Source organism: Geotrypetes seraphini, chromosome 1 (genome assembly GCF_902459505.1).
Source record: "Geotrypetes seraphini chromosome 1, aGeoSer1.1, whole genome shotgun sequence".
Lineage (NCBI taxonomy): Eukaryota > Metazoa > Chordata > Amphibia > Gymnophiona > Dermophiidae > Geotrypetes > Geotrypetes seraphini.
Window position 1 is genome coordinate 358,909,537 of NC_047084.1, and position 12,335 is coordinate 358,921,871.

At 43.6% G+C, this 12,335-nt stretch overlaps 1 protein-coding gene across 2 annotated transcripts in view; it reads left to right on the forward strand.

Moving 5' to 3' along the window:
* The window catches only part of ARHGAP24 (Rho GTPase activating protein 24), an 833,428-nt gene that overhangs the window by 47,941 nt on the left and 773,152 nt on the right, over positions 1 to 12,335 (forward strand). Inside the window, exon 1 of one of the 2 annotated variants that reach the window (XM_033914704.1) lies at positions 183 to 464. The exons of the other annotated variant lie outside the window; for it this stretch is intronic. Coding sequence (XP_033770595.1) covers positions 359 to 464 — 106 coding nt within the window. The 5' untranslated portion in view covers positions 183 to 358. Of the gene's footprint in view, positions 1 to 182; positions 465 to 12,335 lie in introns of those variants that run through there. 2 annotated transcript variants of the gene reach the window in all.

Below are 12,335 nucleotides of genomic sequence, written 5' to 3' on the forward strand. Positions count from 1 at the left end.
TCAGGATTTTCTTCTTTGTGGATATTTTGGGGCCAATTCCTTTTGTTTTTCACAATCCCTCCTCGCCCACCTGAGCTCTGTCAGGGCTCAGGAATGCGGGGCTTCCTCTCTCCCGCCTCCGCGGAGGGAGCGAAGCCAGTAAAACGGCCTCTCGCGCGCCACATGGCCGCACACACGCTCGAGAGACTATTTGCCATGGAAGGACGCCTAAACGCGCGCGCGCGCGCGCGTGTGTGTATGTGTAGCAGGGACATGCAGCCGCCGCTGCTCCTCCTCCCGCTGCCCTCCCTTCCCCGTGCCGGCACTTTGAAAAGTGCCCATTAGTTCAGCCAAGGTGGACCCGCAAAGAGAGCTCTCGATGCCCAGACATCCTTCGGACCGATGCCCGCGATTTGATGGTGTCGCCGCCGGGACACTGTTTCTGCTCCCGTCCGGCGCGATCGGGGGAAGGAAATCGGCAAATCGTGAGTTTGCTCTTAAAAAAAAAAAAAATCCTCTCTCGTCGTTTGCTGTCGTTCTTTATTGAGCCGGAGAGATGCGACTCTCTCTCTCTCTGTGGGGGACAAAATGACAGTGACCCCAGTGCACTTATGGAGATGGCTTTACTAGGTGTAAATGCGTGGGATTCTTTGCAATTCGATCTCTTGCACTGAAAAGACTGCATTTAGCACTGGGGGATGGGGGGGGGGAACCTTAATACTATTTTTTTTTTCAGCCGAAATTCAGAAAAAAAAAAACCCCAACCAACCTGATTCCGTTGAAGGCTGCAGGAGAATTTAGCTGTAAAACTGTGCATGGGCTTTCATATCCATTGATAAGACAGGCTTAAGTGAGAAGGGGATTCCCCCTCCCCCCCCCCCGGCTGATTTTCTCCCTCCTGGAAGTTGAGAAGCAATATTTAGAAAAGAGACCTGTGAGAGAGTACAACTGAATCCTCGATGCCACCGTGTGACCTGCAAGTTTACAACGAAATTATTCGAGATAGCTGGTGTGGTGGAATGAGGATAGAGAGACTTCAGTATGAAGGACTGGTCGCTAGTTTGTAGCTGGGCGAGGCAGATCTGCTGGTTCATCTGCCATCCTCGCCTTGATTTCAGTTGGTTTTACTTCTTTCCAGAGGCTCTTCATCAGTTTTCTTGTGAAATGTCTAGGAGAGAGCAGTCTGATAGTTCAGTGGGTTGTAGGAAGCTGTCTACCTGTACTCTGACAAGACTTGCCTTGTGCTTGCTTGTACTTATCAATCAGTTTCAAGCATCACAGCTGGATGCAGCTGGGCATTTTATTTATTCATTTTGTGTGTGCAGATAACAGTGATTTATTGATGCCTATTGTTTCGCAAACATCTGGAATGATGCTAACACACCTCGTTCCATGGGTTACGAGACAAAGGCAAGAGTACCTGTGTTATATTAAGTTCGAACTGGCAGGCAGCAGCAGCTGCTGCTTCTAAGGGCCCTTTCACCGCAATGATGATTATCCAGCTGTCTGGAGATTTCCCAGAAATTAGGGTAGCCAATTAGCTCAGGCTTTTCGTTCTTTTTCCAGGACAGGTTGATACTGAGGTTGTCAGCTGGCTCCAGGTTTTCAAGACAAGGCAATCCAGTCCTGGTTTAACTCCTCTTATTGAATGGACCATGTACTTATGCTGTTCCTGCCGGTTTCCATAGAAAAGCCAGAGTATAGGTTCCATACAGGTGGTGGGGTAAAGTAAGTCCTGAACATCTGGAGCCACTGGGCAACCTGTCCCAGGTGGTGGGTGATACCCTTCTGTATACATCAGTGTCCTGGGGGACCAGAGCAGATGGGTTTTCAGTATTTCACTAATGCAGTGGTTCTTAAACTTGCCCTAAGGGCTCCTCAGCTTCTCAGCCTTTCAGGTTATCCACAATGAATATTCATGAGACATATTTGCATGTGTGTCACCTCAGTTATATGCAACTCTCTCTCATTCATATTCAGTAAGCATATCCTGAAAACCAGACTGTGTTGTGGTGTCCATAGACGGGTTTGAAAACCCGTGATATAAATGGACTCATAGCCCTGCTTTGGTTAAGCAAGTCAAAACTACCAGTTAAAAACTACCAGTTAATGCCATGCAACAGGGTACAACTAGAATCCCAGCTGCAACCAGCTGTGATGCTTGAAACTGATTGATAAGTACAAGCAAGCACAAGGCATGCTGAAATAATTATCTAGGTCAGTACTTCTCAAGTAGGGTTGCCATATGGCTCCAGAAAAAGGAGGATGGATTGAGACATCTGGGTTTTACTTCCATCTTAATGGAAGTAAGTCAGGTTTTCAGGATATCTACAATGGATATTCTGGAAACAGATTCGCATATCAAGGAGGCAGTAAATGCAAATATTTCTCCTGCATATTCATTGTGGATATCCTGAAAACCTGACTGACTCGGCATGCCCCAAGGACTGTCCTATGTAATCCTGAGAGGGCTTGAACCTAGAGATAAATAAAGAAACCTCCAATTGTCAATTTCCTTGTGCTTCAAGTGCTACCAACAGTGTTTCTTCAGAAGAATTTGCCCTTTTGCTGTATGCCAGTCTAGATATGCCCTTGAGTCCGAGTTAACTCCTCGAGACCACACAATGAGAGATCTTCTTGGCACAGGAGTGGTTAGCCACTGTCATCTACTGAGGCATGGAGAGTCAAGTGACTTGCCCTAGGCTGCAAGGAGCTGCTGTGGGATTTGAACCTGGGCCTTCAGTTTCCAGCCTGCTGCTCTAACCATTAGTCTTAGGGCCTCTTTCATCCAGCCAAATAGCGCTGCTGGTGCAGTAAATAAACCAAAGTCCATAGGGATTGAATGGGCTCTGGTGCATTTGCCATGATGCACTCGCTACTGCAGTCAGGGTCTTCAGGGGATTTGGCCCACCCCCTAAAGGCTCTGAGGGCACTGCTCTGAATTTGATTGGTTGAGCAGGCAACAGGTAGATGCTGCTCAGCCAATCAAAGTCAGAGAATCCCCAATCCTAGAGCCCTGCTTTTTTTTTTTTTTTTTTTTTTTTTGGGGGGAGGCTGGATTAGGGGCTGTTACTTTTTGCTTGATGCAGTTTGACTGGTTGATCAGGCTGCCTACTCATCAAATCAAACTGCATCAAGCAAAAAGTTAACCTAAAAAAAAGCAGGGCTGTAGAGCTGGGGATTCACTGAATCCCCTGAAACCCTCACCGCATACCACTGCTACTGCGACTTGAGGAAAAAGGCCCTTAGTGTGATATAAACTTTTCTTTAGTGAACAAAGTGGTAATGTGGACTATCAGAAGGTTACTTGCAACTTCAGAGGTGTATATCTTTCACACCAGAAGTGTATCTATCCCCACATATCCTCATCAACCCAACATACTGTCTCCATATACTTTAATAATCCGTCTTAAATTTAAACTTCATTATTAAAAAAAATATTTACTCTATAATCATAAAGCACAAGGCCTTATTTATTGACCTGACATCATCTTTATACTTCTGCAAACTAAACATCATAATTTACAAATCAATAGGCAAAGCAGTTTCTCATTTGTTAACATTAGTTCTATATTTAAAATAAACTAGAATGTAGCATTAAGCTTAGATATCTGTAATACCCTGAGGTTAAGGTTCTAGAGCAAGTGCCTCCCAAACCAGGCCTAGATGACCTTCCAATCAGTCAGGTTTTCAGGATATCTACCATTACTATTCATGAAAGAAATGTGCAGACAATAGGCACAGCACACAAAACCCTATCTCGTAAATATTCATTGTGGATCTTATGCCAACTCTGCCAGGATGATTTTAGCAACTACTGTTCCACAGTAGAGAAGAGGTGTACAAGTGCCATACTTGAGGCTCACAGGTTTTCAGAATGTCCCTAATGAATAGTCATATATGCAAAACTAAATAGGGTGACTACTACCATCAGGGCCGCTGAGAGAAAATCCGGGCCCCAGTACAAAGAAGGTGTGTGGGACCTTATACAAAATTCTACACACATGTATGTGTATATATTATTATTTATTTCTAACAATCGTAGATTACATTGATAAATTTAGATAAGTATGTATAGGTATTAATATAATAATAAAGTAATATATTTATAATAGTAAAAGACGTTTCGGTTTTCATGATGTTTCTTGGACTTCATAGGCCCCACCTTGAGCTTCATAGGCCCAGGAGCGAGGTACCGGCTGCACCTTCCTCTCCTCAGGCCTGACTACCATTATATGTACTTATTCAAGACTTCCCAAAATGTACAGTATAATATACTGTATATAGTGTGATGAGAGCTCAGAAACTAAGGGCCAGATTCTATAAACAGTATCCTAGTTAGGAGCTGCTGGGCACCTTAATTGAGGCTGCCTAGCAACGCTTGACTAAAATCCTCATCTAACCTAAATTAAATCAATTAGTTTGACCATGCCATTGAAGTTAATTGAATAATTAATTTAAAAAAATTAAAAGTTAGGTGCAGAATTCCACTTGGCACCTAGCGACCCTAAGTGGAGGCACCTTCCAATGCCTAACAATGCCTACCTGAAAAGTAGGTGTGGTTAGGGGGGCGGTGAATAGGTGTGGTTCACTTAGGTGTCACCAGGCATTCGAGTTAGGCACTGATAAAGTAGGCCCAGAAAAATCTGTCCTAATATACCTAATATAAGGACACCTAGGTGCCACTAGGCAAGATGCTATAAATGGCACCTTAGTGCCAAGCGGAGTCTATAATGTAGGTGCCACTAGATGCCATTTATAGAATTTGGCACTTGTAATTACTTGTTCATTTCAATACTGTACCTGTAGCTATATCTGTAGCTTGTAATCACTTGAAATCACTCGTTTGCTTCAATACTGTATACCGTCTTGAACTGAAAAGGTATGACGGGATATAAATAAAGCTATTACTGTATTATTATTATCATCATTATTATAAAGGTGGTTATAAGAAAAACTCTTTATTTGTGCTTAGGACCTTACCAGTGCATCCTAGGATGCACTGGGCAGGGGCAAAGCACTGCCCTTTTGAAAAGGGCAGGCCTTGAGGCAGAAGAGAGTAGGTATCCCTCCAGTCTGTTCGGAAGGTATGTGTTGGGTTGGGAAGTGGGAAATGGGTCGGCCCAAATATAAACTGAGACCTCCATTTTTGGGCCAAATTTTTGGCACCCCAAATCTCCCAGTTTATATTCAAATATATACGGTATTTTTCAAATCAATAGAAGGAAATGTTTTTTTTTTTACTCAGAGAATAGTTACTGTATATACTCGAATATAAGTCGATCCAAATATAAGCCGAAACCCCCATTTTTCCCCCCAAAAAGGAGGAAAAATGGTTGACTCAAATATAAGTCAGGGGCTTAATATTCAAGTGCCATGCCCTTCCAGGATCTGCACCCAGTGTCCCCTCCATACCTGCCCTCACCTGCAAGGTTCTGCACTCAGCCCCCCTCCCTGCCAAGTTCTGCACCCAGCCCCCTTCCCTCCCTGCCCTGCACTCAGTCCCTCTGAACACTGTTCCACCTTCCTTCCATGTACCCTCTGCCCCCTAAAAAGAGCCAACCTCATCAGTGATATCACAATGGCTTGATTGTCCCGTACACCCCTCTGCCCTCTAACCCAGCCAGCAGATTAACTGTTCCTCTTAACTTTAGGCCGGGACAGGAGGGTTCCCTCCCATCTCCTGCCCCGACCGACACTAACAATTAGCACCCTCCCTCTTTCCCTCCCTCGCGTACCTGTTGGTTCCCTGGTGGTCCAGCGTGTATCCTGCGCTGAAATCCTCTAGAAGATTGTAAATGTAAGTAGCCAGTGACGCACCCAGGCCGGCACGCAGCAGCAAGCTTTTCGTGCTGCTGGCCGGCCCTGCACCGCTCCTTGATAGGTTACCGCGAGAACCACGAATCTCGCACACTGATATAACATATATCCATGGAAGAAAGGCAGGAGAATGGAGATATGATAGAGACATTTAAATTCACAAAAATCCTAATATGTTATCAGCAAGTTATGGATCTGACCTCAGAAAATGCACATTTAAATCAAATAGTGGAGAAAAAGCATATATAATTTAGACAACAGTCTGCTCAAGATTTCAAGCCGCTCATAGTCTTATCATGGGCATAAAACTCCACTTTAAACCTATGTAGCATAATACCTATGTGGCATAAATGTGCATGAGGCAAGTCTCTTTCAATTGAAAGGAAGCTCTGGAATGAGAGGGCATAGGATGAAGTTAAGAGGTGATAGGCTCAGGAGTAATTTAAGGAAATACTTTTTTACTGAAAGGGTGGTAGATACGTGGAACAGGCTCTCGGTAGAGGTGGTGGAGACAAAGACTGTATCTGAATTCAAGAAAGCACGGGACAGGCATGTGGAATCTCTTCGGGAGAGGAGAAGATATCGGATGCTGTGGATGGGTAGATTGGATGGGCCATTTGGCCTTTATCTGCTATCATGTTTTTATGTTTCCATGTATAATCTGCTGAAAAAAAACGAGCAATTTAAAAATTGTTTCGCATTACCTGTACCTTTTTATACCCTGCTGGGGATAAATAGCTACATTAGGGCACACACTCATTGACTCCTTCAGGGAAATAGAAATGTGCTACTTAAGTCAGCTGCTGGATTGACTCTGCATTCAATTACCAGCAGATTTCAAAAAGAAGGCTTCCTTGGAAAAGAGATGCTGCATGATTCTACTGATGAGGAGGAATATGAATTCAGTAATGATAAAGTGGAGGCATTTGCTGCTGAGCATTTCAGCTACTGACATGATGAAACGGATTTCAAATGTTTTCCTTTGAGCAACGAACAAGATAATGTTTGAGGCACTATGAAGAATTAATGTCATAAACTTATGTCTTGTAATAAGAAGTATTTTATGCAAACCATTAGGGAGTATATTTTTATATACGAGTAAGTGTAGAATGCCTCTTTATAAACTTTTTATTTGCCTGTTACCAAAATTACCCATGGATACTCTACTAAGTATCTGTTATAATAAAAAGTATTTTATGCAAACCGTTCAGGAGGGGTTTTTTTTTTTTTTTTTTTGGACCTGTCTCCTCCACTGAGGCCATGAAATGTAAAGACACGTATAATCAGCACTCTTGTTTAAACTGCACTGGCTTTACAAATGTGCATACCCTGTGGGTTATGTTAGGAAAAAATAAAGTAGATGACGGTAAGTGCTCCTGAAGTAATTCTTTTTAATGGCCACATGCTAATGGCAACATTGGTGCATGGCCATTCATAGAAAAAAAAATCGAAAATCAGCCATTTTACCACTGTGCTAAAAATAACTCTAGTGGACAGGAAAAACGGTGGGATACAGCCACTTTTTACTGCAGCTTAGTAAAAAGACCCCTAAATTTTGAAATTTTCTAGGTGTGTCTACAGCACTATGGGGCTCATAATAATAATTTTAAAAAAAGTCTAAAAAGCCTGATCGTCCAAGTACCCATAACCAAAGCTGGTTTTAGACGTATCTAAAACCAGTTAGGCCTTTCCCCTGCCTCTAAATGCATAGAGAAAAAAGAGGCGTTTTTAGAGGAGGGGAAAGGGTGGGAGGTGGGCCGACCTAGACATAGTTGTACAGCAGGTATAACCAAAAGTTTACACAGGTTGCCTAGTCGGCACTTATACGTTTTGACTTACACCAAGTCAAAACAGGTATAAGTGCCAAAAAAGGGTCTGATGAGCTGATCGCGGTTGCCGCGATCAGCTTAGCGGCCCCAGCAACCTGCCTACCTACCACCGCAACGATCGCGGCAGGAGAGATTGGCTATCTCTTCTGCCGCGATAGCCGATCACCCCTCTACTCGAACTGTCACGACCTGCGGAAGGAGAGATGCCCAATCTCTCCTGCCGCGGTTTGTGGCAGTTCGGATAGAATTGGCCCAGTTGCCTTAGGCTCCTCCTGTGGGCGGGGCCTTAGGCGCCTGGCCCAATCAGGCCCTAAGGCCCGCCATTCGAGTGATGCCAGGCCTACTTTTTCTAGGTACAGGGGGATGGGGGATGGGTCTGGGGGTCACAGGGTTCGCAGGGTAGGCAGGTGGGGGAATGGTCATGGGGGGTCATCATGGGTAGGAGGGGCTGGGATCCCTCCTGCCCATATCTTAGTGGGGTGGGGGGAGGGGGGTCTTTGGGCAGGAGGGGTTGGGCTCCCTCCTGCCTGGATCATGTTGGGGTTGGGGGTCTTCAGGTAGGAGGGGTTAGTCTCCCTCCTGCTCGGATTGTGTTGGGTGGATGGGGGTCTTTGGGCAGGAGGGGTTGGGCTCCCTCTTGCCTGATCCGATCGTGGTGGGGGGAGCTGCATCGGGGCAGAAGGGCCTGGGATCCCTCCTGCCCGATCCGATCGGGGGTAGCGGGTGGATTGTGGCAGGAGAGATTGGCTATCTCTCCTGTCGCGATAGTGATCGGAAATGCTGTACTTACCAAGATTGTTATCGCGGCAGGGAGATGAGCCATCTCTTCTGCCGCGATCGTTGTTGGTGGTGGTGGTATGGATTCTGTAACTGGTGTTCTTTTTGACAGACATTGGTTACAGAATCCAGCTTTTAGGCGAAGGACTGGCCTCTCCTTCGCCTAAAAGGTCTGGTTCTGGGCGTTTGGGATTTAGGCTTTTTTTTTGTTTGATAATGTGTTGCAAGTGTAGACGTAGTGGTGGCATGGCCGTTTAAACTGCTGAACGTAGAGGTAGGCCATTCTCAAAGAAAAACCCCTCCTTTTGGATGTTTTTTTAGAGAATGGACATTTTCCCTGCTTCTACTTTCAACGTTTAGGGCCTTAGGCCAAAAGGGGACTTAGATGTTTTTTTTATTATGCCCCCTCCACATATTCTAGAAAAACAATAGAAATGATTAATAGTGGAAATAGGGATGGTGACCTTGGTCCAATAAAGGTGAAGTCATTTTCAGAAGGGTTCTATTTGAAATGTACCAGAAAATGCTGTCTGTGTAAGCACAGTTTTTCCTTTTTTTTTCCTTAATATGTTTTACAGTAGATGTTTGAATAAAGGAAAACTGGTCATAGGAAATTAGTCAGATTTTAGCCTTGGAAAACTTTGAAGCCATCAGAGCATGATCATTGCTCATACAGTCGGGTCTTAGTTATGCACCAGAATATTTCAATATGTCAGCTACTGTAGTCCAATAAGATTAGTGGATTGTTCTCAACTAATAACTATTTAATAAGTAGATAATATCACAGCAGCACAAGGCAAATACTTTCAAGATCTGGGAAGCATATTAAAATGCTTCTATGTCTGTATAACTGTTTGAAATGATGGGCCGGACTGGAAATATGGAGATGGCAACATATTCATCTTGTTCTGAGAAGAGAGACCACTGATGCTGATGACCTCAGAGCTGGCTGTGCAATAGTAAAGTGCATTCTATGATTTTTTTTTTCTGTGGTTTGGATTAGAGCAGGGGTAGGGCACTCCGATCCTCGAGAGCCGTATTCCAGTCGGGTTTTCATGATTTCCCCAATGAATATGCATTGAAAGCAGTGCATGCAAATAGATCTCATGCACATTTATTGGGGAAATCCTGAAAACCCGACTGGAATATGGCTCTCAAGGACCGGAGTTCCCTACCCCTGGATTAGAGGATTAAATTAATACTGCAGCAGCTAGCTGAACAGATATTATATCTGGATTTAGGATGATACTGAGCAAAGAAATGATAAAATGTTAAATTGTTATCTATCTGAGTATTCTCTCAATTTTGATGGTCCAGTATAAACTAAAGGAGATTTGAGATTTTATATACAAATAAACCCCATAAATGCTTTGTTTTAAATATGAATGCAACAAACATTTTAATGTTTATCATAAACTGGTGATTATCTGAACTGAGAGTTCTCAGCCCATTCTTTGGGACTCATAAAGCCATTTTGGTTTAAAAATATTCACATTGAATTTCCATGAGATAAATTTGCATGCACTTGGTTTTATTCTATGCAACTCCCTCATGTATATTCATTATGGGTAGCATGAAAACCTGACTGGCTGGGTGTAGCCCAAGGATTGGATTGAGAACTCCTAATCTGAACTGGGTTTTTAGTGGAATCATGATTAAAGCTGCTTTACCATTGCCTAGCCCCTCTGCCCATGTGCTGAATTTCTAGCAAAGGATGCTGACAGCTGGTAACATGATGCCTGCTGACAGACAGTGCTCAATTTTTCAACTTGAAAGATGAGGCTCTACCTCCAACAACCCCAACCAAAATAATTATTTTCCATAATATTGATAGTTGTAAAGTGGAAATTATATGATACAGTAGACATACTGTATCATATAATTTCTTTTATTTGAATATTGTATTTTTCCCATCCCCCCTTATGTTTCCCGTCACTATGTTTTCCTGTGTATGTGTTTCAGTCTGATTTATTTCTTCTTCTGCTTTTATTGTTTTTAAATTTTGTTGTAAACCGCCTAGATCAATGTTTCTGAACTTCTTCAAGCCAAGTACCCCCCTAAGCCTAACAAATTCCAAACGAATACCCCCGCCCAAGCTCCGCCCCAGACCCACTCAAGCTCCACCCCTGACCCTACCCCCATAATAATAGTACTAATTGTAATGCAGATTTTTTCCATCCATTTTTCATATACACACTGTAATCTTATTAATACATAATGGTAACCACAAAAGTTTAAAAACACAAAGCACACTGTACGCACAGAAAATGTTAATTATCATTTATATTCGGGGTTTTTTTTCAAAGAGGTCAAGGCAGATGACTTTAAAATATACAATCAGTAACAACTATAGAAAAACAGACAAATATAGAGCAAAATATAGACAGCAGATATCAATTCACAAAACTGACACATTTTGATCACTAAATTGAAAATAAAATTATTTTTCCTACCTTTGTTGTCTGGTGAATTCGTGAGTCTCTGGTTGCATTTACAATATTTCTTTCTTTCTGCCTCCTGCACGCTTCCTCTCCTTCAGACCCCATTCCCTTCCCCAACCAACATCTCTCTCTCTCTTTCTCTCTCTCTGTCCCTCCATGAGTCCAACTTTTCTTCCTCTCTCCTCCACCCCTATTGGCAATATGTCTCCCTCTATCTCTTTCACTGTCCATCTGTCTTGAGCGATCCAGGCATCTCTCCCACCCCCTCTACTACCACATCCAATATTTCTCCCTCTGTCATCCCCTGGATCATGTGCAGCATTTTTCACCACTACCTACCAGCCCCATGCCCATTTCTCTTTCCGTCACCCCTCTCCAGCACAATGCCACATTTCTCCCTCCATCACTATGTCCAACTTTCCTCCTCCTTGCATCCCCTTCAATCTGCCTTCTACACCACCATATTCAATATTTCTCCCTCTCATCCTTCTATTCCCCCATGCATCTCTACCTCACTCCTCTCTCTCCATGCCCAATTTTCCTTTCTTCCTTTTCCCATGTGCACCATCTCTCACTCACACACTTATGCCTATCAGTTCTCAATTTCTATTCCCTCCCTCCTATGTCCCAAGTTAGTGCCCCCATTTGTCAAGTTCATGCCCCCTCCCCCAAAGCCAACCCATCCACATAAGCTGTAGGCACCATCGGGGATCCCTGCCTGCACCCCCACTGAAGCCGAAGCCACCACCGCCGGGGATATCTCCCTGTCTGCCCGCCCGCTGCACCACCCCCTGTCAATAAAAAAATTGTTTACAGAAAAAAAATGGTTGATTCTGTAAAAAGCGCCTAAATTGGTAGGTGCCTAAGGAAATGGCACCTACTGCATGTCATTCAAAGTTAGAAGCCATTTTTAGAATCGCACCTAGCAGTGCCTACATCAAGTTAGGCACTGGTGGATGTCAAAAACTTAGACACTGGTATTTTAGACCAGGGTTTTTCTGAGCTAAAATACCAGCGCCTAATTCAATCCATACCCAAATTCCACTCCTAACCATGCCTATTTTTTGGGTAGGCGCCGGTATGTGCCTCGGTATAGATGTCTGCATCCCACCTATCAAGTTAGGTGCCTACTGGAAAATTATTTTTTGTTTCTTAATGGTGCTATTCAATTAACAGTGCTAATTGAACCAATCAAAAAATTAAGATAGGTGCCTAGATTGGCTAGGCATGCTGAACTAGGGGCCTGTAGATGTCTTTTATAGAATCAGGGCCTAAACACTTGGTACTGATCTGTGCTATTTGTGGGACATGTGGGACAATTCATACAAATCCTGCCTATTCCTAGCCACATTTTGGCAGCGGAAGAGGAAATACTATACCAGGAATGACTAAAACTAACTAACTATCCCCATTTTGGCAGCGGAAGAGGAAATACTATTATCCCAGGACAAGCAGGCAGCATATTCTTGACTGATGGGTGACGGCACCG